Below are 25,329 nucleotides of genomic sequence, written 5' to 3'. Positions count from 1 at the left end.
CACAGCAGAGCCCACAATGTGTCTGTTTGTTGGCACGGTGGGAATCTGGCAGAAAGGAGCCCTCAGTGGGAAGAGTCCAAATTCAGCAGGGCACGGATCGTGGCCAGGGCACAAAGGGACAGTGTTCCTGCAGAGCACAGAGGTTCGGGGCTGGGAACGCAGCACAGAAGCTGTCAGAGCAGAGCGAGGTGATGGCGAAATGCATTCGTGCCTGGCTTAAAGGGAGCAAGCAGAAAAGCTTTGTGCGTGTGGAGAGAAAAGAAAAAGCAACTACCAAACAAGGAATTCGGGGATTTCTTCTGGCTGAAATCAATGATGGCCCTCCTAGGGTGGCTCCGTTTTCCAGGAAAGGAGGGATTTTCCTCTGAAGTCGAAAGGGAAAACCCCTAAATTTTTTATTCTCCTGCTGTTCCAACAGGAAACGTCTCCTGGCAGCAGCACACAATCCTGCTGCCGTCTGCTCCGTGAAGCACGAGTGCTCAGCCACCCCCCGGAACGGCAGAAATCCCCCCGGACCCACGGCTCCCAATGGCCCTGGTGGGGAAAAACACATCGCCGGGGGCAAAAGGGGGGGGTTGGGTACAGGAAAGCTGTGTCAGCAAACTGCTCTGACAGCGGGGCTGAGGACTGTGCACAACTCATCGCACCTCACAGCTGTGCCCACAGGGCCGATCCGGGCGCTTTTGAGGGAGGGTGCAGAGCTCTGCCCACGGAGAAGCGCCAGCACAGGTGGGAGCGCAGCTTTCCCACACCAGGACAAAATCGCAGCTCGGCGGTGCCAGCTGGAGCTGCTTCCCCATCCCAGCAAATGGCCCCGGACCTGCGCCCTGCACAGGGGCGGCTCAGCCTCGCCCCCTTCCTCTGCCCAAAAGAACCCCGGGGAGGCGGAGCGGCCGCTGCCGTTGGACATCCCTGCCGTGCCCGGCTCCTCCCGGCTCCTCCGTACCCAGGGATGCTCCAGGCCCTCCCCATACTCAGGTACTCCCAGAACCACGTGCCCGGTGCTCCTGGTTCCCGGTGCCCCCCGTTTTTCCGCACCCCACGTTCCCGGTGCCGTCTCCCCAACCTCCATCCGACGCCAGGTGCGGCTCGGCTCCCCCCCCTTCCCCCCCCCGCTCCTCCTCTCCTCTCTTCTCTTCTCCTCTCCGCCCCGTCCCGTCCCTCCTCCCCCGGGAAAGCGAAAGCTCGACGGGCGGAAGCACAGCTCCCCGCAGCGCCGCACCGGGGCCGCTCCACGTCGGGGCCACCATGGCCTCCTCCATCAGCAGCTTCTTCCGACGGAGCCTACGGCGCAGGGGCCGCAGAGGTGAGCGCTGGGAGGATCCGACGGGACGGGACGGTGCCGGGACAGCGGGAGCCGGGCGGAGCGGGGATGCGCACGGGCAGCGCAGCGCGGTCGCGTCGGCACCGGCACCGGTTCGGTCCGCTTCAGCGTTCCTCGAGCCTCTGCCGCGGGGCTCATCCCAAATCCCGAGGCTCATCCTAAATCCCAGGGCTCGTCCCAAGCGCCCTAAATCCCCGGGGTTTATCCGTTACCCGGGGGTTCACCCTAAACCCGAGGCTTTATCTCAGGTTCCGATGTTCACAACACCCTCTGGGGGCTCAGCCCGACCCCTCCTGCTCTGCCCTATTCCCACCAACCTCAACCAAAACCCATCCTGAACGAGTCTGCCCCATACCAAAGGGTATTTACACCTTTAGCTCAGCGAGGGCAACCCCCACGTGGAAGGATCGTCCCCAAAGGCAGCACCGCAGGGTGAACCGGAACCCGGCATCGTGGCTGCGCCCCACAGCCCTGGTACCCACAGGGCACGGTACCACCGGAGGAAGGTGCAGAAATTGGTTTTTGACGATCTGTGAGCATTTCTGAGACATAAATAGAGGTTTTCTCAGCAGCATCAAGCTAAAGCCACGCTCGGGGCTTTACGATTTTATTCTCAGCATTGAGTAGAAAGTGAAGCGAAAGCCATTTCCTTTCTGTCGGGGCAGGTGGGTGGCAGCACGGGGTGAACTCAGCCGGCAGCAAGGGCACAATGGGGCGGGTTGTGCAGCTCCCAGCTCTGCCTTTGGCTGATAAGGAGCTCGCTGTCAGCGTGGGAAGCTGCGTGTGCAGCATGAAGTCTTTCTTGCAATGCCCTCGTTGCGGGCAGGGTGCAACGCTGCAGCCTTTGTCCTCTCTGTGCCCATGGGAGGGAGGGGTGAAAATCCACAGCTGGGAATGTCTGCAGACTGAAGGCTGTAGGTGCCCACCAGAACGGCCTTAAAGGTGCACGACAGTGGCCGAGCTGCCACAGGAACCCACAGCCAATCCCTGGGATACAGGGACAGACTGCAGGAGTTGGGTTTAATCCAGCTGCGTGCCCGTTTTCCTGCCTGCTGTGCACCTAAGCACAGGTACTGAGCTCATCCCCCAGCCCTCCATGCTGCTGTCCCACCACGAGCACCCCAGCACCCTTGGGCATGTCGCTGTGGGCTCTCCTCGTTCTTGTTTCTCATTTTGGGGCTGTGAAGCTGACGCTCCCCAGCTGCTCTCCCAACCAGCTCAACGAGAAAAACGGTGCAGTTCCAAGGAACTGCTTTGCTGTGGGAGCTGTGGTTTAAGGAAAACCCTCTGGTATCTCATTTGCAATCAGCAGTTCCCAGGACTGAGTGCATCTGGCAGGGAGACTCTGGGATTCATCTCACGGAGCCCTTGGAGGTGCTCAAACCAGACCTGTGCTGGCTGTTTGCTGTTTCTTTGTCCCCCTGAGGAAACAAATCAAAGTGCTCTAAAAGCACTCCCATGTGGTTCTGCTCTCCATCCCCCCTCCGTGCCCAGGCATTGCTCTGGGCATCCCCAGCCTCTCTGGAATGGGGTGAAGGAGGGCTGTGGGGGTCTGATGGTGCCTTGATTTCCTCCAGAAGACTCACTGAAGTTGTCTTTTTCCATTCCATGTCCTGAACCCATGGGTCCCCAGTTGCCCTCAGAGAGACCAGAACCCGCAGTGTGCCAGGTCCAGTTCACAAGTAGCCCTGTATCTCCCTCCCTGCACACCTCCCAGCCTTACCTTTCACTGTTCTCTGCTGTTTTGGCTTTGTTTTTTGGCTGCAGAAGGCAAACAGGAGGCCCCTGCAGCCGACAGCATCCCATCTCGTGTGGCTCTGGGAAAGGCAGGAGAGCGGAGCTCCGTCTTCTACTCTGCTGGGCAGTTCTTCTTTGAGTACCTGGTGGTGGTTTCACTGAAGAAGATGTCAGATGGACGTTATGAACCCAAGATAGCGTATCAGTTCCCAAAGGTATTTGGTCCTGCACCCTTCTGGGGAAAGATGAGTTTTCTGAGGTTAAGAGGAAAAAGGGGACGTTTCCCTTCCCCATCACCAGAGCCAGAGGAGTGCAGGGAGGTACCCCGTGCAGGCACCCCAAAGCCATCCCATGCCACCCCAGCCCTGTGGGTGCCATCCATCCCCCTAATGGCATCATTTTGTTCCAGCGTGAGAACCTGCTGAAGGGTCAGAAGGAGGAGGAGGAGCGGCTCCTGCAGGCCATCCCCCTCTTCTGCTTCCCCGACGGCAACAACTGGGAGCCCGTTACCACCTTCCCCAGGTACCTGCCCTGCTGCGGTCCCACCTGGAGGGCTGTGGGCTGCCAGCTGCCCTGTGCCCATGCTCTGTTTCTCCTCGCAGTGAAACCTTTTCCTTCGTCCTGACGAATGTGGATGGCAGCAGGAAGATCGGTTACTGCAGGCGGCTGCTGGTGAGCGCTGGTTGTGGCTGCGCCAATGGGGAGGCTGTGTGATGAGCAGTGGGGGTTGCCCGATGGGCTTGGGGTGTTTTTTGATATCTGTTGGGCTGGCAGTTGGCTGCTGGGTGGAGGAAAGCAGCCCAAAACAGAGCTGGGAGGTGGGATGTGGGAGCTGCCAGCCCCTTACAGCACTAGTACAGGGATGTGCGTGGTGCCCATGTTGGGTACGGAGGACCTGGGTGCTCTCAGCCCCATCCCGTGTTCTGAGCTGTGGCTGCCTCTCAGCTCATGGATTCTGGCCAGCATGGGGGCACGATGGAGTTCTTCTTTGGGCCTCAGTTCACATGCAGGATACTTAAACAGGGACAGAAAGCCATGAGGCTGCAGCCCACGCTCAGTGACTTGCTGATCCCAGCATCCCATCCTTCTCTCCCCACATCTGCACCCAAGATTTTGGTATTGGGTGTCTGAAAGTCTGAAAGCACAAGGAGGAAACGCGTGTGGGATCATCCAGGTGGAAAGGAAAGAGAAACCTGGGCACTCGCTGGTGCTGTTTTATCAGGAGGTGGGATTAGCTGCTGGAATGGAGCAGGAGGTGTCAGATGGGGAGGAAAGTTTGGGAATGTGCCATAGGGCTTTGTACCAAAATGATGAACAACCCTGGCATCCAAACTCCGGGCCCTGGTGCCCTGTGCTCTTACAGCACATCCATGGCTGAGGTCCCAGCTCTGAAAGCCCCCCAGCGAGCAACTGGGATTTTTCCCATTTAAATTCCAGAGAAGGTTCTCCTTGGGGTGAATGGGTCTGGAGATCACTGGGAGGAGGAGGGATCCGACGTGATGGGGCTGCGCCATGCTCAACCCCTTCTCACATCCTCCTGCAGCCCTCTGGCCGTGGCGTCCGCCTCCCTGAGGTCTTCTGCATCATCAGCTGCCTGGGCTGCTTTGGGCTCTTCTCCAAGGTGGGGCTCTATGTGGGTACCGCTGTGCCAGGCGGCCGCCCTGCTGCCTGCTGGCATTTCGTGGCCTCCTTTTGCCTCCCTCAGATCCTGGACGAGGTGGAGAAGAGGCGTCAGATCTCCATGGCTGTGATTTACCCCTTCATGCAAGGCCTGCGGGAATCGCCCTTTCCAGCTCCGGGGAAAACAGTCACCATTAAAAGCTTCATCCCCGAGTCGGGCACAGAGGTTGGTTTGTGGACTCGGCACTTTCTGTGCTGCTCCAGCGTGGGGCTGCCTCCATGGGTTTGGGTCGGGCAGTGAGGAGTTTGTGCCCTGGGGGACAGAGGTGCCACCTCCCGTGGGTGAGAGCAGTGGTGAGGATGGAGCCCACCTGTGGGCGATGCCACTTTGCAGCTCCATCAGCCCGGAGCCCTCAGTGCAAAACCTCACCTGACACCATTCCTGAGCATCGCTGCTCAAACAGCCTCAGCGTCAGCACTGCTGTGCTGGGGCTGTGCTGGTTCACACCCCTGCCTCGGGGCTGCAACCCAGCAGTGCAGGCTGCAGCTCGCCCTCTGCACAGCCAAAGGCGTGCTGGAGGCATGCAGCAAGCCCAGCTCCTACCTGCAGTGCTGCTCGGAAAGATCTGAGCAGGGCACGGTGCCCACCTCGCCCATGCAAAGCACAGGGCCAGGTTAGCACAAGCAGAGCTTGTTCTGTTTTTTCCTTTCTCTTACGGTGAAACTGCTGTGAAAAGTTTGAAGGATCTGCCTTGGATCCTGCAACGGTGCTGAGCATCCCCAGGATGCGTCCTGCTGGGGTGGGTCCGAGAGCAGGATCCTCCCTCTCCAGTGCCATTTGGCAGCTGCCTGTCAAATTACAAGGGATTTCTTCATCCAGGAAAACTTGTGCAAGGGCTTTGCACGTTGCTCAATGTTCTGGCTGAGGGCCAGGCTGCAGGAGCGTGGCTGGGGGTGACGGGGAAGCAGGGCGAATGGGGACATTCTTTGGAAGAGACGGAATGTGAGGCTCCTGGCAGGGGCTGGAATGAGGCAGGGAGATCCCAGGGAAAGGGCTGGAAACACATCCTGGGTGCTGCAGGGCTGAGAGCTGGACATGGTACAGGATTTGTGCTGGAAGAGGCTGTGGAGGCCAGGCCCTGAGCTGCCTGCTAGGAATGCAGCACTTTGATGGCAGTGCAGCAGCACAGGGCAGGCAAGGTGGAGAGAGGTGACAGGGCTGTCCCACCTCACACAGCGCTGTGTCACAGCTCACTGCTGGGGGCTGTGCACCCAGGGCAAAGCCAGCTGAAGGGACACACCACCACCAAACAGCAGCCTGATGTTTCACCTTTCCATCCTTGCAAGCATGAAGCGTGCCTGCCCTCCTGGGGTGGCTTTTGAGGAAGTTTGTGTGGTTTTCGTATCAGAAGTTGTGCCTTCCTCCCTTTTCTGGGCGACTTTCTCCAGCGCTGCCTGCAGGCTGTGTGCTGAGGTCTCCTACTGGGGCCTTGTGAACACTGGAGAACTTTGGGTTACAACTCCACTGCCCTAATCAGTAAATGCTGCAGTAGGCACTGCCTGCGGCATCCCCTGCATTTTGTTTCTGCGTGTCCCAAATCCCCGTGCAGGACAGGGGGAAGGCTGTGCTTTGCAGGAGATCTCGATGCAGATGCTGCAAACTCCAGGATGTTTGGGCAGCGCAGTGGTCACGAATTGCTCCCAAATCATCTTCTGGGAGGCTCAGGTGGGCACAGAAGGGACGTTTGCCCCTTACTCCAACCTCGGTGGCTCTCACCCCGCAGCTCATTGTGCTCACACGTCCTGTGGACGCCCACCTGGAGCACGTGGAGTTCCCAGCGCTGCTCCAGCGGCTCAGCCCCATCCTCATCCTGCACATCTTCGCCTCCGCCGTGCTGGAGCGGCGCCTCATCTTCCTGGCTGAGGAGCTGAGGTCAGTCCTGGGCCGTTTCTTTTACCCAAAATATCCCCCAGGCCCTGGGAGAAGCACAGGTTGAGCTCCTCGTGCTCTCGCAGTGTCCTCTCGCAGTGCATCCATGCTGTGGCTGCTCTCCTCTACCCCTTCACGTGGGCTCACACCTACATCCCCGTGGTCCCTGAATGCCTCCTTGACACCGTCTGCTGCCCCACACCCTTCATGGTTGGCATCCAGATGCGGCACCTGGAGCGAGTGCTGGAGCAGCCCATGGAGGAGGTATTTATTGCAGCCAGGAGGGGTGAAGGGGTCTGGCTGAGCGCTGGGTTCAGCTGTGACCCTGAGTTTGTGCTGGGTGGGAAGCAGCAATGGGGATGAGCGCAGCGGATGTCTCAGATGGCTGTGGTTGCTCAGCCCGTTGTTCTGTGCTCTCTTCCAGGCTCTGATAGTTGATCTGTGCAAAGGGAAGATCCTCAGGGCGGTAGGTTTCCCCACTCAGGATGTTGGGCTGAGGGACAGCACCAGGAAGGGCCCCTTCCCCACTTTGTCCCAGCTGCCTCTTGGTGGCAGGGCTGTGGCCTCGGTACTGGGAGTGGTGGGGGTCACCATCCCTGGAGGGGTTCAGAATGGTGGACGTGTGGCCCTGAGGGACATAGGTGGGCACATGGAGTCGGGTTGGACTCGGGATCTCAGGGGTCTTTTCTGACTTTAATGATCCGCTGATTCTGCGTCTTTGTGTCCCACAAAGGGATTCCTCCATCCGCTGTGCTGCCCCACGAGCAGCAGCCTCTGTGTGGGGCACCCCATCCCCAGCATCACTGCACACCATAACCACAGGGCCCCGCAGAGCCCCTGGGCACCTCCACAGCCACGTGGATCCTTCATGGCCCCATTTGCCTTCCAGGTGGGCGATGAGAAGGAGATCTTGCCCATCAAGCTGCAGAATGAGATGCTGGCATCTCTGAACAGGCACAACAGCAACAACAACATACACAGTAAGGGCGTCTCTTTACATGGGGTTAAGGTGACAGAGGGCAGACGGTTCTCCTAATGAGACCTGGGCTCCATTTGGAATAACAGAGTCCCATCTCCACCTCTAATGCTGTGTCCTCCCCCAGCATCCGAGCAGCTGAACGCACTCATCTCCGAGGCCTTTGTGCAGTTCTTTGTCCGTCTGGTCGGGCATTACTCCTCCCACATCAAGTGGAGTAAAAACGGCCTGGGCACCTTCCAGGAGAGAGCATTCTGTAAGGCCATCGCCTCCAAGACCAACCGCAGGTTTGTGAAGAAGTTTGTGAAGACCAACATGTTCTCCTTATTTATTGAGGATGCAGAGAAGAGCAGGATCCCACAGGAAGGTAAAGGAGGCTGCAGAGTGCTGGGGGGGGGTGGAGAAGGGGAAAAAATGCCCCATACTCGGACAGGGCTGCAGCTCTGTGCTGGGGATGCTCAGGGCAGTAAGTGGGACCCGAGCACCCATTTACCCTCAGTGCATTTCTCTGTTCCTATTAGCAGTCAGAAACCAGCTGGGCTCATTTTGACACTTAGGCAGACAGCCAACAGAAGCACAAATATTTGATTTGGACACGGATCTCCCCAGCCTGCTGCGCCCTGCCCAGGGTACACAGGGACAGACCTGCAGCAGACGGAGGGCAGAATCTGAGCTGTTGTGGTCCTGCTGTGTCACCTTTTTTAGCTGCTTGCACTCTCATGGTCTCCCGCTTTCTTCCTTGTTGGTTGGGTACAAAGCACAAAAATGGAACAGGAACAAATATGTGGGTGAAAACCGATCTGAGTGTAACCTGAGTTCACTGTGGGGGGGAAGCGGTGGTGGGTGGAGGATCCCCACAACCCCGTTTCACCCAGACCTCCCTGGATGTGGCCCTCTGTAACCCAGTGCGTGCCACCCAGCCCCATGCACCACCTTCCAGTTCCATGCATGAGCTGCAAGCACAGCTGTGACAGCGCTGGCCCTGTTTGCTGAGCCCAAACCACCTTTCTGTGCCTACAGCCTACTTCCAGCAGAAGATAACAGAATACCACCAGCAGAAGAAGCACCGAAGGGACTCCTGAGAGCAGCCTGAAGGGCCGGCACCCAGCAGGGCTGTGTGTTCCACCTGTGCCCATCCAAGGGCAGAGCACTCCGGATTCTGCTGGGTCTGTCCTGCCCGAGACTCATGGAAAACACCCAGCACCGGTTTCTGCCCTTTCCCTTTTTCCCCTCAGGGCACCATTGCACTGGAAAATAGTTTTGCACAGAGCTCACAGGCGGGCTGGGGTGTCTCCTCCCACCCGGCTGGGCCAGGATCATGGCTCAGTGCTCAGCCCCACGCTGAGCTGCTCTGGGGAACCCCAGCGCTGTGTGCTGATGGATGGAAGTGGGGGGCAGCTGCAGGACCGGTCATTGCTAAAGGAGAAAATGGACCAGTGATGAGTAGGGAACACTGTTAATTTCTAAGTAAGCCAAGTGTGGGTTTGGCAAATAGGTAGCATCCTATGGAATAGTTTCTGAGGATTCTGGTATCTGCTGTCTTTGTTGGTAACGCATGGAACCACTTCAGCTGCTTGGGGAAATGAACTGACAGCTACTTATTCACAGCATAAGCAAACCTGAAAGTCACAGGACTCTGATCTGCAGCAGAGAGAGGAGAGCTGGGGAGGAGGAAGTGCTGGTTAACTCACAGTAAAACGTGGCAACGTCCTCCTCACTGCTGGGTTTGATGCCAACCCCTGCTGTATCACTGTGGTTCATCTCAGTGCTGCCACTGAAGCGTGATGCCTGCAGCAGACTTAAAGTACCCTTAAAATACCCTTACTGCTCTCCCCTTTTTCTAATGCATCTGCACAGGAAGCAAGGGCTGCTGCACAGACTCAGAGCTGCAGGTCTGCCTGGTTCCTCCCTGGCAGTGGATCTTCCCAGGGGAGAGAAGGGATGAGCAGGGAGAGATGCTGGCTTTTCCCAGCAGGAGGTGTGGAGGAAGGCAGAGCTCTATCCTCCTCTCCAAGGCTGCGTGGCCAAACTGCCCCATCTCAGACATCGTAATATCTCTTAATATAACTTCCTTCCTCCTCCACTCCCCCCATGGTGGCACTGAGCTGCTGGAGACATTTAATAACACGATCCACCTGCAGATGTTTGGTCAGAGCTGCTGGGACCCTGACAGAACTGAGGCAGAAGCAGAGGGCATTTGTTGCAGCCCTGCACAAACAGAAGCAGCAGAAGTGCTGCTGAAGAGCAGTGATGTGCCCAGCCATGCTGCAATAAGGATGGTGACTTTTTGCTCCGCTTCTGTTTGGGTTGGGGGAGGATGAGAGCTGTTGTCAGGGCACAAAGGGGCTGGGCACTGCAGGCGTCGTCTTTGCCTCCACAAGTCCCAAATCATGGGGAGTGAGACAGTTACCATCAGCCTATGGGAAATTAAAGAGCAGTGAACGTTGGCTGTGCTTTTATTTATTTTTTTTCCCCAAAATTTTCATCTCCCACCACAGAAGGGGAAGCGGAAATGCAGGGCGTTAATAAGCAGCTGTTATCCTCTCTGCACAAACCGCTCTCCCACTTTTCCTTCTCACTCGTTGGCGTTTGGAGAAGTCATTGACCTGCTGAGCTGCATAACATCTCATTGAGGAGAAAGGGAAGTGGTCCCTGCTTTGGCAGCAGCTCTTCAGTAATGAAGCATCGCCACTCGCCTGAAGGTCTGGAAGCTGCAGCTGCTTTGCTTCTGCCTGAGAAGCACCCAATGGAAAGTGACTGCTGCTGAAAAGAGAATGGAGGTGTGCAAAAACGGCTCCTTTCCTCAAGCAAGGTGTAACTGCAATGCATTTTATGACATACTGCGTGGGCTATGATTCAATGAGAGAGGAAGGAGAAAAACCCGGGGCCACAGTCTGCCCCAGGCCCCTAAATCCTGACCCCCACCTCTTCTCCTGTCTTTTTCCTCTTGCGTTATGCTCTAATTTCCTCACAGCTCAGCCCTCATTTCCTACACCTTTATGACTGGTGATGTTTCTGATCTGTGAGCACTAAGAGCTTCTGGATTTGGGTTGGCCCAACATTGAAAATCAGCTTGACTGATAGAAGTACTCACTCACCAGGGCAGCACAATCCAGCAACAGCTTTAACAACACCCTGCCCTGTAACACCCAGAACCTGGACCTCAGGGATGTGCAGCAAGAGCAGCAAAGAAAGCAGATCCAGTGCTAAAAAGCAGGGCAGGTGCTGAAGAAAATCCCCTCCTTTCTTTGGGCTGCCTCCCACAGCAGCTGCTTGCAGCCGTGCTCAACTCACATTGCAGCCAACCAGCAAAACTCAGTGCCTTTTTAAACCCTTCTTCCTGCTCAAGGTCTGTCTCACACTTTGCTCTAAGTCTGCAACAGTAAATAAAGCAATGCCAGGAAACGTTGCCCTGAACTGGAAAGTGCTCATTTCTGATAAGCTGTGAGCGCAGCTCCCAGCAGAACAAACAACCAGCAGGCAGGGGCTCCGTGCTTTTGGTTCTGCTGCACAGCTGCCCCGTGTGGAAGATGAGGTTTGTGTTACGGTGTGTCACAGCAGCAGCAAACAGCCCTGTGCCTGTTTAACCTACCAGTCAGCACAGTCACTATTGCTGAGTGCTTTCAGATAAGTGCAGGATAATAACACACAGCTCCTATCAGCACGCTGCTCTCCTGCCTCTGACCTCAGAACACTGCTGCGGCCTTCAGCCCCTGAGGATTAAACCTCTCCATAACTCCATTCCCAAATGAAATCAGGCACAGAGAGGCACTGGGTGAATGCAGGGTAGGAAGAAAACACAAACGTGAAACACAACTGATGCTCAGATGAGCCAGAATCAGAGCCCAAGCTATCTCAACATCCTCTTCCCACTCTAAGCCCTTGCTGAAGGCAGGGAACCCCTCCATCAGTCCTTACAGCATGCAGCAGTCCAGCACCAACTCACATTCTCAGCTTCCCTCGCTGGTTTCACAGGAAACCTCATTACAAGCTCTGAAGGATGTGAGGTCCATGCAGTGCTGCAGGAAGCAGAGGCTGCTGTTGCAAAAGCTTTTCCCTCTACAGCATCTTCTGCATTCAACAGAGTGGAAAAGGAGTGTCACAAGATCTGGGTGAGTGTGTAAATGCTGCTCCTCCTCAACCTCCTACAACTTTAGGCCTACAAGCATATCTGAGATAACCTATGATCACAAACAGCAGGGCTGCAGTGCACAGTGCCAAAGTTCACGCGTTCCATCGTTTGTTGCAGGCATTTATACAATCCCTACGCCCACAGCAGTGCCCTGCACGGCTGGGGTTACAAGCAGTAATGTGCCTTTATGAACAGGATGCTGCCCTCTGCTAACACTGAAACCTGATCTGCACGGACATGGGAAGGGATCCCTGAGGTCGCTCCAGCTTTTGGTTGACAAAAAGCTCAGGAACAAGGAATCACAGTGCATTTCCCCATTGCAACAGGCATTGGACTCCCTCCTCACAGCTTGTTTGGACCTGGCAGCCCCTTAAAGACTTCAGTTTTTGACCAAATCAGTCACAAGCATCAGTGATAAGTTACTCAAAGCAGCTTAATCTCAAAACCCTAAAAACCAGGAGAACAACTCCCTGTTTGCCCCACTGCTTCAGCAGGGACTTCCCAAGGTCCTGAGTTCTGCACCCACCCCCATCTGATGGAAGGAATCCCATAGTGGGAAAACTCAGCAGCTTCCAGCACTGCCAGTCCTGCAGACTCTTCTCCACCACCTGAAGAGCAGCAGTGAGAGGCTGGGCTTCCCCTGACAGAACCTTCATCCAGATGAATGCAGTTTAGATAGACTAAGCATGAATGCCATCTATATCTCAGTTACCTGGAACTGGGGCAGCTGCTGCCCTGAAGGCTGTGTGACCAAACTCCACCACGCTTGCTGGGCGAGCAGCACCATGCAAGAAAGGATGCAAGCCTCTTCCAACCCAGGCAAAGCCAAGACTGCACTTCTGCACCTGGACGTGCTGCCATGGAGAAGTCAGCATCTCACTCCAATGCCTGCAATGCCCCAAGCAGGAGCCAGCCCCACTTCTTCCCTCCTTAAGGGAAACATCTGACTGAACCAGAGCTCTTCTCCCCCTGCATTCTCTCTCAAGCATCCCGTGTTTCCAAGTTGCCACTGGGGAGACTTCACCTCTGTCCACAATAAACTGATGCCGGGTCTCTCCCAGGAGATGCAAGAAGGGTTTTTGGGTGAGGAGAAACTGAATTTTCTCCCCCTTTCCTGTGAGAGTTTTCCACTCACTGGGCTGCCACAGGAAATACACATTTCCACTTCCCACAGCCCAGTGGGGCTTTGGTTTAGCATTCTATTGTCACTGACTTTTAATGAGCCACATCCACTCCTTTCAGAAAAGAAGCAGTTTTCAAGCACTGCTGTGCTCCGGGTTCCCAGCAGACGGTTCTCCATCACCATCAGCCAGACACCTCATGGGCAGGTCTGGGCTTTCAGCCTCCAGGCTCCCAGCACGTCCCACCAACAGTCCCAGGCAACCAGAGCAGATCCTGCTCTGCACAGCAAACCTGGGCCCTTTGTTCAGGGTCCAAAATTCACCTTAGTGCCACAGCGAGGCACGCACTGCAGCACTTCACTTCTGCCCGTTTCAACCCTTCATTAAATCCAGCAGCCTCCACACTTGAACTGGTATTAGAAACAGAATAAAGAGCAACTTACCACATTACACAGCACAGAGAAGTCTTGGAGATCCCAGAACGACATCACTGTGCAGCTGCAGCACTAGAAAACTGCTTTTCAAGCGGCAGGGTGGCTGCTTCTTAACATTAAGTACTTCAATCCAACAGGACAGAGCAACTCACACATCTGAAGACAACTGCTGCTCTCAGAATCCTTATTTATTAAGAGCAGAAAGGAAATCTTGCTTAAGTTCCATACATAAAAAAGTAAACAGTAAAATCTTCTTTTTAAAGTTTTTCCCACTGAAGAAAATTGAGAAGTAAGTTGTCTTTTAGATCACGTTTATTTAAAAAAATAAAATTAATTGACAAAGATACCACACTATTTTGCATGCTGGTCATCCTTTCCTCCTGCAGAACCCTGCTCTGTGTTCTCCAGCCAAGAAACCACTTCTATCAGCAATGCTGCAGCAAATGAACCGCATCAGCCTGGACTCAAGCCTCAACAGCTGCTTCAGCCACACAAGTTAGTGAGATATCTGTTACCAGCTCAGGTCTTTAGTAAATGAATTTCAAGTGGACACTAAACAAGTATTTCACTAAGAGATGACGAAATATTAAAATTAAAAGCAAGTCGTATTGCAGCTGTAATTATACTACATTAGAAACTTCAGTTGTTGGGGATCCATTCACCATACATAGATTATTCTGTAATCAAAGTAATTACAAAGAGAGCAATGCTCTCTGCATGCTTTCCTGGGCTCGGAACCAACAGAGTTGACTACATGTAGAGCTAAGGGTGTGCTTGGAATTCACTCTCTCAGGCAGGAGACTAGTTAAGGAGTGTTACTGATAACAGAGAGTAAGAGTTATACAACATTGATGACGACAGATTTTGCTCTTTTCTGCTTTTTGCCTCAGTCTCCGACACATCTTGCCCTCCTCATGTAGAAAACCAACTCCTTTCCCGTTTTCCTCCATGGTGGCTCCCCGTTTATTAATGGTGATTAGAATGAGTGGAAGAGGACTTGATTCGGAACACGTGGATGTGCAGATGGGCAGCAATCTGGTTGCATACACTCACACAGTATCGGAGCAAATCAAAGAGGGAAAAGATCTGCCAAAGGAAGAGTTACACATCAGCTCCACGCCATCGGTGTGACACGACCCGCGTGCTTCAGAAAGAAAATAACCCTTGGGCTCTTCTCGAGAGGAAGATCTCCAGCTCTGCAGGAGCAAATGCTGTCTGCAGGCAGTTCCTAAAAATGCTGAACTGCCTTCAGCTTTGTGAAATAGAAAATGCAAACTGCAGAGTCCAAGGAAGACTCCATTCGCTACACAAATGCTGTGAAATTCCCCTCTCAGCTCCAAACAGCAATAACTGCAGGCCATCAACTTTATTAGGTGAACACTGACAGGTAATGGCTGACTGCTTGAAAAATGTAGATGAGTTTAATGCTAAGACTTTTCCTAATGTGTTCTACCAGTAACTGTGGGCACACTTGTCATCACAAGATGAAAGCAGAGCCATGCTGCTCCTGCACCACAAATGACACATTCCCTTCCTGATAAGGCACCATCACAGACCTTCAGAACACTCAAAGCTCTGAAGATCTGCTGCATTGCTTTACAACCACATGAACTATGCACCAAGCAAACCCTCTTCACCTCGGTTTGTATAAAGGGCTGCTTAAAAATCAACTCAGTCAAGCAGGTCCCCAGTGCCACCATCCTCAAGGTGAGTCAGCTAGGTTCAACCAGTGCCAACAGCATGGAGGAAAAGAGCACCAAATATCTGCAGTGATGACTGACAAGGTGAGCCCATACTTACCAGGGCAATCCAGAGTACAATATACTCATCAATAAAGCTGTTAAAATACTGGTCCAGAAACAACAGAGCCGGGCCTATGAAAGCTGTATCGTGCAGGTGCATTTCACTTTTGGTCATGTGTGCAACCTGCAGTTAAAAACAAAGGAAGTTGAGACATTAACATACTGACAGTGATTCACCCAAAGCCAAAAAAGCTGCAGTTAAAGCCACGTTGCAGTATAATGCATCAGGTGCCTGGTGAAAGCAGCAATGCTGGTTTGCCACAGAACTGGGGCAGCGTGGGGCAGCACTTGGTTAATCAGCTCCCTGCTACAACCCAGTAAATGATTCTCACTACTATTTCTCTCCAATTGCTTAACTTCAACTCAAGCTCTTGTCCCAGACTCCCACAGCTCTGTCAGCTTATCTCCTCCCCCAGCAAACATTCCTCTCTCACACACACACACACATCAGGAGAGGGATTCAGCCAGCTCTTCTCCAGCCCTTCTCATGGCAGAGATGTGAATGAACAGCTGCAGAGGGGGGAGAGACAGATGGATGGATGGAGAGACAGAACCCAGGGCTGAAAGCTGTACTCTCTGTGTAACCATGGCATCAGCATGATGTTCACTGCTGCCGTTCCAAGTGGAAGAAAACTCGTGTTCCATCCCCTGCACCTCCAAGCTACTGAAGTGTGTTTATCACTTTGCTACACAAAACAGATGCAAGTCAGCTGATGGAATAACCAGAGAACTTGAAGAGTTACAAGAAGTCTTACTGCAATAACCCGAAACTCTGGTGTACTTACCACAAGTTTGTTTGTTATCTTAGCAGATACAAAACCGAAAGTAAGTATATACAGGCAGGGGTGCTTTTCAAACAGCTGCACAGCAGATTTCTTGTAGATCATTGCAGCGAGCGCAATCACTGACCCAATATGAAGAAAAGGTGAAAGGACGCTGGTTCCCTGCAGTGAGATAAAGGCATGAAGTTGACAATGTGCACGTTGTAAAATAATCTCAGCCAGCCAAACGCTCACGTGGCGTGCAGACGTGTGGTTTTTAAACCAAGAACACATGAAAAGCAAGTGCTGTGCACCAGCAACAACAGGAACAAGATGTGGGGAAACTCCAGCCAGCGCCAGCTGAGCGCGTGGCCAAACCTCTCCTGTGCTGAACAACAAGAGCAAGAACTGCACCGTGCTGCCACTCATCACCCAGGCAGGGGCTGATGCTGACTTGAAGCTGGGAGAGATTTCCCTCTGTGAAGCTTAAAAAGCAACAGAACAGCCTTCTAAGCAGCAAGCCATTGTTAATCTGGCCTTGTGAAAAGCTCCCTGGGCTTCACAGTCAATACTGCCTGCTGTAGCAGAAGACACCTGTACAGAAATCTATACTTTTTAACTGGTAATGTAAATATTACTCAGAATGAGCAAAGCCATGCTGGTCTGCTTGACCAGTTTCCTTCTGAATGGATTTCTGCACTGGATGCCTGGGAACTTTTTGGAAATACATATTTCTGTTACCTGTTTGCTTGTGAATTAACCAGACAAAACATCAAAGCACCACAGCTTTCTTAAACACAGACATTTAATACCTTTGATTCTAAAGCTATTCTTACACAGCCTATCTTAACTTTTCTCCCCAAGTCAAAGAACTGAACAGAAAGCATCACCATCACGCCTCCTTCACGTGAAATGAAAACCAAGGTCATGGCTGGAAAGCAACAGCATGCTGGAAAGGAACTGAAATGAGCAAACCCAGTACTCACTGCTATGGTGGATCCATTTTTGCCAACTCCACCTGTGAAGATGACGCCAAAGTAGTTTGTACAGGAAAATATGGTTCCTGCGACGGTACAGAGAGCTGGGAATATTTTCACCTGAATATTCAGTATTGGGATCTTCAGTGGAAAAGAGAAAAGAAGTTAAAGATGCACAAGCACACTGAAGCCAGGTTTAATACTTCTGGTGCACTCAAACAGTCCACTTTCCAATGCTCCATTTGTTGCATTCTTCCCCCCCCCTTCCCACTACTCAGACTTAATTTTTATTGTTATTTGGTTTCATTTTTACAAAGCATATCAGAGAAGTGTGTATTCGCCCAGTCCTGCTTCCATCAAGCTTCCCATGAAGTGGGACTCATCTTCAGTTACCTGGAAAGAACTGCCCAAAGCAACAAGCAGGCAGAAACTGAAACCTCCTGGCTACAGCACCCAGTTTGCAAGTGGGAAGATGGAGGCATCTGTCATCTCTTCTGAAACGGGTTGCAAGATGCACAGCTGCAGCCCACCATTGGGCAAAGCAGGAGGCACCAGGGTGAATAAATAAAGCCCTGTAAGAAGCTGGGTGCTGCCTTACAGGCAGGGCAAGGGAAGTGAGCAGATCAGACAAGTCATCTCAGAGTCAAGCAAGCCTGGGAGCACAAGCAGGTGGGCTGCTAAGTGGAAAACCTGAGCGCTGAAAAGCAGTTATTTTCCTCACTTACAGACAGTGCTTTGAGCGGAACAGGAGAAACTAGAAATGAAGACGGTTCAAATAAACCACAGCAAAGACATCATGGAAGCAGGTTCTGAGACAGAGCTGCACAACAACGCCTTCCAACCCGATCTGCACCACTGAAACCTTCCCAGGCTCTTCGCTGAGCAGCTGCAGCACTCAACCAAAGTAACGCTTGGCCCCAGCAGCCAGGAGCCCAACCACTCACAGAAGCCCAAAACAGGTCAGGTTGTTTCTATTTTTCAGCTGCACACGGTGTAGCTTTTAGCAGATAGGGATCACTAATTTTTCTGCTGTGTTTAACATGTTATTCTGCTTAACAGCTTAATCTCTTGATCTGCTCAGGGCTGGCAGCGTTAACTCCTTGCTGGTACACATCCTCTGAAAGACAGCAGAGAAAGAAGGATGGCTAGCAAGCAAAAGGCAGGTTGCCACAGAGCAGAGTGCTAATTGCAATCCCTTCCAGGAGGCACAGAACCTGGGAAGGTCTCACCTCTGGTTAAGGAAGGTGGATGGGCTTTTCTGCCAACAGGAGGAAAGCGACGCTGCCCCTCATATGGGAATCAAGGGATTAAAGCTGAAGTGCCCCAAAGAAAAGGGGATTTTGGTGGGGAAAAAAGCATCTCTAGAGTGACTGATTCAAAGAGAAAGGCCACGCAGCACAGAGAGCTGCTCTGAAGCAGGGCACGTCCTGACTAAGCAAGCAAACCAAGGTCTGGCTGGGAAAAGCAAACACGTGGATAAAAACAAGTGGCAACAGGCAAAGAGTGGATTAAAGAACGCTTGCTGGGGAATGAATTCAAGCAAATGGTTCCACAGAAGACAAACCTCAGGCCTGCAGGCTCACCGTGGATCCTTCCAGATGCCATCACAGGTCTCTGAGTGGTAAAAACAGATCTGGGAAGCAGACAGGTGTGGGCAGCAGCCAATGGGACCCAAACCATGAAAGAGCCCCACGCTGACGCAGCGCCCACAGCGGGCAGAGCAAAGCCCCTGGAAGCAGCAACTGACCAAATACACACCTCTGCATTCAGCAAATCAGGGCTGTTTTGCTTGTCACGTCTTAGCATCAGAAAGTGGAATGTTTGAGCACACGACCATTTTATTCCATTTATTTTCCCCTCCCCAAGAAACAAATCCCAAGACCAAGCCACCAATTTTGCTGTCGTAGGCAACATTAAATAGGGGTGGTTTCCTTATGTGATATATTTTGCTCTGCAAACAGCAGACAGGGTTTATCTCTGTAAATAGCAGCAATTCCACAAGGAGAAAAAGGAAAACTCCTCATTGCCAGGGGAAGCCTGAAGGCATTTACTCTGTGGGGAGATTCCTCCATAATTCCAGTGCTGGACTTCAAAACAGCACTGGGAATTTGTTCCACCCGATGCTAGAACACAGCACTTCTCACAAACTCCATGATTTTGCTGGAAAAAAAACCCCAATAACCCAAACTACACCCTGTCCCAAACCATGCCACAGGTTCTGTGGCAGGACTCGTTATTTTTCTGCTTTCTTTTCAAACAAATAGAGAAAAGGAAACAGAATAAATTGGGGAAACCTAACTGGGAAGCTAAGCAATAGCTGCGTGGACATTGGTGGCAGTAATTGCTTTGGAGAAGTCTGGCACCAGAAGCGTGACCTGCAGCCTCATGGCTTTTGGAGAGCAGAGCTCTATTCCTGCTGATGCTCTTCATTCACTTTGCAGCATCATTTGTGATTTCTGGGGGCATTTAGGCTCAAGCCAAAAGCACACGCAGCAAGATGGAGGCAAGCAAGGTTAGCTCCTCATGCCAGACATTCTCTCCAACATTAGAGGGTTCCTTTCTCAGGTTTTAGGAAGCAGATTAGGGAGATTAAAAAAGAAAAGAAAATCAATCAGTCAATCAGTGATTTGGGGTGATGCGATTCAGTATTTTTGACCATCTCTTGGTTTTATGGCTGATCAAGATTCCCTTATCCACCTTCAGAAGGCTGTTATGAGCACACAGACGTGATCAGTGCCCAGGGAGGAAAACACTCCAGGAAAAGAATCCTTTGGAAGTCACTTCCAGGCATCTGTTTCTGTTTAATCCATACATGTGCAGATTTACATGGACTCAAATGCCCAGCGTGGCTTCACGACTCTGCTCCAATAGAGCACACAGGGAGCTCAGCTGCCTTCAGCAGCAGCTCAGCTGCCCCCTGAGCCAGGCAGCCCCAGGAAGCCCCCAGGACCCACCTGCACCCAGGTTCAATCTGAATGATCTTTGTTTTTTAAAGATGGCCAATTTGTTTTGTGCTTTGTGCTCTGTCACCATCACCGAAGCAGGAGCTGAGCACGCTCAGGCCCAATTATCTACTGATGGCCCCCAGCTGATCTCCAAAGCTCTCCTCCATACCATCAGTCCAATTCAGTAAATCTCCTGCTCCTGATCTAGCTTGTGGCACGAAATGCATTCAAGTTTTGGCCAGCTCACTCAAAGGAAGCTGGGCTTCACCGAAGGTGCATGTAAGTATGGGAAATATTTGGTAGCTTCCTACCTGCAAAATATGACAAAATAAAGGAAAATAAAGCTTTTTCTTTTTTAATTAACTCTGGTAAAAACCAGTGTGCAATTATTGCCATTTCAACGCTAATAGTGAGGAAACAGGAAGAAACAAAAACCTTTCCCTCACAAAGGAAGGCTGCAGGCAGGTGGTTCTTCCAGGTGTCTGAGATTATTAATAAAGGATAAAGATAAGAACATGAACAAAATTACCAGAGATTGCCAAAAAGGTGGTCCTCCAATCACTGCCAGTAAATGCATGATTATTATGAAGATTTGCACTTCAGTCACATCAATTCTGATTAAGCACAAAAAGCCAAAAAGAAAAGCAGAATTACTCCAAGCAATTTCAAGTCAATTATCTGCAAGCTCGGCAGCTGCCCTCTATCATGCACAGTGTAAAGAACTTCAAGGTCCTGAGGAACACAGGAGAGGCGTCAACACCTTAAAAAGCAAAATATATTTTAGTTTTACTGTTAAAAGTAAAAGCTGTGCTGCTTTACACTTGTTTAATTTCACAATAAAATCCATTTTGCAATAAAAATCCATTTGTTGCCCTTCGTTTTGTTCTAGCTGACCGCTGCCAGTTGCAGAAGTGTTCAGTTTTAACCCTGCCCATAAAAACAAACAGGTAATATCTGAAAGGAGCTTTTAGCCACTGTTACATCTTCTACTGCATTATTTCCCCAATGGATGTTAACTCTGAAAAGCATCACGCTTGAAAACAAGACAAATCCCTGAAGAGGATGCAAACCTCAGGTTGCTGACACAGTGCAGCATCCAGCAGTGAGAGCTGCAGCAGGGCAGGAAGGAAAGGCTTACAGAAAAGCCCGAGTTTAAGCCTTTGTTCTAAAAACCATAAAAGTCTGAGCAAGAAGGGAAAAAGCAAAGCCGTACAAAGCAGCTCCAGAAATAGGAGTCAAAGATGGAAGCAAAAAGCAAAGAGGGCTCTGGTGTGTGATACGGAGCCACGCAACGCCGCTCGTACTCAGATATTGGATCACAAATAATCCTTTGGGCCAACTTCAAACATTTATGGCACACATTTCTCTCATCAGACAGCTCTACCTCACTCCACAGCCCCCAAATGACCGCTAAGAACAGCGCTGGGCAGCTGGGAAGGGTTCAGCAATCACCTCGAAGCCTCCTGGGTTCAGAACTCCTCTCCAGCTTGCAGTTTAATTGCAGAACAAACGAGTTTTGACTTCAGTGCTGCAGAAAGGCACTAAGCAGCTCCTTAGGACAGAAGACAAGATTTCAGATCCACCGATGACAAATTAAAAGCTTAAGCCACCAATAAGAATAAAGTGCATCTTAGTGTCAAGGGTGGAAACGTCAGAGAACACTGAACCTAAAGGGATCCTCTTGGCACCATCGCTACAGCCACTGTCAGATGACATTTTAATGCATCAATGCAGCATATGCCTGATGCTGGAATTGCCCAGTGGTGTTTTGGGTTTGTTTTCCAGGCTCCCACTGCCAGATGGCTGCTGCTCAGGAGTCAAGGAATGCAGGAATCTAAACTGGCAACTCCTCGAAGCCAGATCACAACAGGGAACAACCCTGGGAAGCAGAAGCTGGGTAAAATGGAAAGGAGCCACACCGTTCCTCTACTCATTTAACTAGAGCTGATGCTGTGTTTGCAGCTGTTTTAAATGCAGGCTGCTTCTACGAGCCACATTCATCCCAGCATCTCCACAGAGCAGCTCCTCGCTGCCCAAACACAGCAGCTCAGCCTGCTTCCTCCACAGTGCCACAGCACCAACCAGATCAGGAAACTGGCTCCAAGTGACCCAAACAAGAGAAGGAAAGGAAAAGAAAGGTTCCTATCCCAGCTTAGAGCATATCAGCTTCCCTTCTGCATACTTTGCAGCCTTGTGAGTGATGCAAGCACAGCACAGAGGGCAGCAGCAGGTCTGTGCTGCCTCTCTTAGCAGCAGAGCAACGCTGTGCTGAGTTGAACAAGGAGGGAATGAAAGCATGGCAACAGGCTCTGGCTTCTGAATGCAGGGTAAGCAGACTGCCACCAGCAGACAGAAAAGCTGTCAACAGCCCTTAAAACATGACAGTAATAAAAAAAATTGGAAGGAGAATGCCTTGCAAGTCAAAAAACTAAAGCAATAATGGTTTTGTCAATAAAGCTACTGAGAAAAGGTAACAGCCTGCTTTGGTGGAAGTTATTTAGGAGCAGGTGGATACACAGTTCCTGCCTAAATATTCCAGGAATAGAGCTTTTCCTTTGAGACAATTCTTTTGCACACTGAGGTGCCTCTTCCTATAAGGACAGGAACATAAAACACTGCATAAGAGAGGAATATTTTTGCTTGAATGGCAAAGGAGAGGCGGCACCTGCACAAGGAGACAGAAAGTGGCATTTGGCCATCAGAGCAGAAGCCCTGGGTTGTGCAGCCCCCGGTGGATCACAGCAGCACAGCCTGGTGCTGTACAGACCTGCAGGAAACCGTTTCAAAGCAAGAAGGGAATGAGCCAGTTCAAAGCCTGATACTATTTTCTCCTCGTGTTTGTATGTTTAAATGCTATGGTGGACATCCTAAGAAAAACAGATGGGGAGAATTAGCAGCAGAAGTCCTGCAGCTCGAGCGCAGGGGTTCCTTACAGCTTCTTTGCTATTTTCAGCAATCACTTGGGGCCACACTTCCCCTAACCTGACAGTTTTCTGTCTGCTGTTTCCTGATAAATTGAGTCATGTCAGCATTGCCCAAACAGTCTGTGTCGCTCAGCTGATGCAGAGATGTATGGCACAACATGTAGCTGCTCCCCAGAACCTATGGAGCAAAGATGAAACAGTTCCCTGAGACATGCCCACACTACAATAGAGGGATGTAGAGTTACTGCAAAGTTCCTCAGCAGACACAAAGCAGTTCAGCTCCAAAGATTACCTTGTCAAATAAACCAAGGACTGTTTCATCTTCAAAACAAACAAGGGACCCCAAATTAAGTTTCTTAAAATCACCAGGGACAGCCAGAGAACAAAGAGCAGACTGAAGGCAAAGCTACAAAGAACCCAGACCTGGTTTAACCACCTCAGAATGCCTCAACAGAGCCTTTAATGGCAAGGCTGGGAAAAAGCACTGCAAGTCACTGTGCTACGAAAGAACAAATAGGAGCTCTGCAAAATAGAGGACGGCAAGCAGGGACCGGGTGGAATGACACCAACAACTGCATGCTCCAGTGAGAGCTGAATGAACATTAACTGAGAATACCTGAGGGCTTTACAGCACAAAGAGAAGCGTGGAAGCTGAGAGTTTGAAAGGTGCTTTTCATGCCGTGCTGCTGGTGTTCCTGACCCCGTGTGGCAGCAGCATTCCTGCAGATGCTGGAGGTGCTCACCAAGGCGTCACACACTGCAATGCACTGCCACACCAACCTCAGCTTTACCACCTCTCTTTTCTGCCAGAACAGCAGATTATCAGGAACAAAACTATTTTAATCGTTTTCTACAGAAGCGCTGAGTATTTTTCCAGATCTGTTTGCCTTCAGCTCCCTCACTGCAGCTCCTGTAAATGCAGTGCATGCAGCACGAAGCAGCGCTGCTAGCACCTGCTTACAGCTCCTGCTTCTGGGCTGTGAGAAGCAGCAAAGAGAGAGTGAAACATTGCAGCAAGTCCCCTGCCACCATCAGGCACTGCAGGATGACAGTGCAGAGCTGTGGGAGGAGGTGTGCAGAGCTGCAGCTCCTCAGTCCTGTACATTCACACTTCACAACACAGCCTGGTAAACTCTATTATTTAACTTGAATCCTAAAGTCTTTGAGGGTTTTTTTTTTTTTTTTAACTCATTAAAAACCTGCTGATCTTTTAAATACCCTCTCCATAAGCTAGAAGTGTAAGCAAACCCCATTAGCAATTTTTAGCATTTTTTTTTTCCCCTCTCTTTAATGCATTAAAAACTTTTTTGCCAGCACATGCAACTGCAAGGCACGGCTATGGTGCAGGAACCACACAGCCCATCTGTGCCCCTTCAGCAGCAGCTCCAGGACAGGGCTACAATTATACCTTCTCATCAAAATTCACTGCCACCTGAAGCAGCTACCAGATGTGAAACAGCACAAATAGCAATTTCCTGTAGCTTATCCATTTCAGAGACAGAGCAGCACTGGAATGAAATCTATACCATCGATCTCCAACTGCAAAATAAGCGTGATGCTGTCTGTGTGCCAGGCAAATCACCTGGAAGCAGCAGCAGCATCTTCACTTATTAGTTAAGACTAAAAATACAGATGCCAGAAGGCATCCAAATGCAAGAATTTAAGATGATTAAGGCTGTTCTGGAATTTGGCCTAAAATAAGTGCATGTGGGAGGGATTGTCACAGGTAAACACTGCATTCTGCTGCTGGAGGATGAGAAGCAGAACTCACACCCACTGCACACAGCAGTGCCACCAAGCAGCATTTATCTGTGAAGCATGGCAAAGCACCCTTCCTAAGGGGGGGGTTTATTGGTAGAGCCTAGACAAATCACCATTAGTCCCTCCCCAGCTGTGCAAAGGGACAGAACTCTTCCCTCTCCCCTGCACCCATCCTAATCCATTCACTTTCCTTGCAGAGCTGAAGCTGATTCCTCTCACACAGCCCCCACACCAACCGGCTGCTTCTGAAGTTTGAGCCTTCCAGTACTGCAGCAGGGTACAAAAAAACAATTATAATAATCTTAGTTCTTCCTTCCAGTCATTACCTGCTACGTTGCCATTCCCTGAAACTATTTCTGAAAGTATTTCCAGCCTCCCACAGACTGACAGCCAAGTGTTTAAGGAGACCAGCTGAGCCTTCACAGCACTGCTGACCCTGCTGCACACACCTGGCTGCTGACACCACTGGACTGAAAGCAGAGCCCAGGGCCAGCAGTATGCTGAAAGCAGAGATTGAGCTGAAACACTGCATAGAAAATTAAAAACCAAAAAAGAACAGTGTAATACTCATCAGCACAGCTTGAAGTAAGGACCTGCAAGTCTGCGAAATACAGAAGATTTTCATTTTAAGGTCTATAGCAGTTCTGAGAAGGCCAAAGGACCATCATTTATCCTCTAAGAATTCAAGGAAAACTCCTGGCAAATCATCCAGGAGAAACAAGAAACCTCAGAAATGCCAACTCGCATCCTACTGGTGGCATCTTATCACAGGGAGGAGGGAGCAGAACACCATGGTACGCAGCACTAGGAAAGCTGAAATAGGAAAGAGAAGTCCTTCCTGAAGGGTGGCAAAGCAGCAGAAAGCACTCTGAGAATCCAGACAGG

General features: G+C 51.2%; 2 protein-coding genes and 1 long non-coding RNA gene across 6 annotated transcripts in view; 1 reads left to right on the top strand and 2 right to left on the bottom strand.

The window, feature by feature from the left end:
* The first annotated feature begins 871 nt into the window (after positions 1-871).
* DENND2D (DENN domain containing 2D) lies at positions 872-10,034 on the top strand. The gene is made up of 12 exons (XM_052702371.1): positions 872-1,306; positions 3,092-3,276; positions 3,471-3,583; positions 3,664-3,733; positions 4,605-4,682; positions 4,767-4,907; positions 6,466-6,614; positions 6,698-6,875; positions 7,036-7,077; positions 7,501-7,591; positions 7,715-7,954; positions 8,608-10,034. The coding sequence occupies exons 1-12, from the start codon at positions 1,249-1,251 to the stop codon at positions 8,667-8,669; spliced, it is 1,407 nt and encodes a 468-aa protein (XP_052558331.1). The 5' UTR covers positions 872-1,248; the 3' UTR covers positions 8,670-10,034.
* A 32-nt stretch (positions 10,035-10,066) lies between these two features.
* LOC128090231 (uncharacterized) lies at positions 10,067-12,496 on the bottom strand. Its single transcript, XR_008210874.1, has 2 exons — positions 11,534-12,496; positions 10,067-10,350 (listed from the first exon to the last, which is right to left on the bottom strand). It is a non-coding gene; the product is annotated as an uncharacterized LOC128090231 (long non-coding RNA).
* Positions 12,497-13,568: 1,072 nt separating this feature from the next.
* The window catches only part of CEPT1 (choline/ethanolamine phosphotransferase 1), a 22,855-nt gene continuing 11,094 nt past the window's right edge, over positions 13,569-25,329 (bottom strand). For 3 of the 4 annotated variants that reach the window (XM_052702374.1, XM_052702375.1, XM_052702372.1), the window contains exons 6-9: positions 16,824-16,955; positions 15,862-16,020; positions 15,075-15,200; positions 13,569-14,360 (exon numbers count right to left, since the gene is read on the bottom strand). In XM_052702374.1, coding sequence (XP_052558334.1) covers positions 14,241-14,360; positions 15,075-15,200; positions 15,862-16,020; positions 16,824-16,955 — 537 coding nt within the window. In that variant the 3' untranslated portion in view covers positions 13,569-14,240. Of the gene's footprint in view, positions 14,361-15,074; positions 15,201-15,861; positions 16,021-16,823; positions 16,956-20,288; positions 20,374-25,329 lie in introns of all 4 variants that reach the window. The other variant, XM_052702373.1, reaches the window with a different exon arrangement.

The sequence above is a fragment of the Tympanuchus pallidicinctus genome, unplaced genomic scaffold (assembly GCF_026119805.1).
Source record: "Tympanuchus pallidicinctus isolate F22 unplaced genomic scaffold, pur_lepc_1.0 scaffold45, whole genome shotgun sequence".
Taxonomy (NCBI): Eukaryota; Metazoa; Chordata; class Aves; order Galliformes; family Phasianidae; genus Tympanuchus; species Tympanuchus pallidicinctus.
The sequence above is the reverse complement of the archived record's forward strand: the minus strand, read 5'-3'. Positions and strand labels throughout refer to the sequence as shown.

Bases quoted from the DNA above. Each gene is read 5' to 3' on its own strand.
- DENND2D (XM_052702371.1), top strand. From the start codon at position 1,249: ATGGCCTCCTCCATCAGCAGCTTCTTCCGACGGAGCCTACGGCGCAGG. The intron at 3,584-3,663 runs GTACCTGCCCTG...TTCTCCTCGCAG, and splicing joins CCCGTTACCACCTTCCCCAG to TGAAACCTTTTCCTTCGTCC. The intron at 4,908-6,465 runs GTTGGTTTGTGG...CTCACCCCGCAG, and splicing joins TCCCCGAGTCGGGCACAGAG to CTCATTGTGCTCACACGTCC.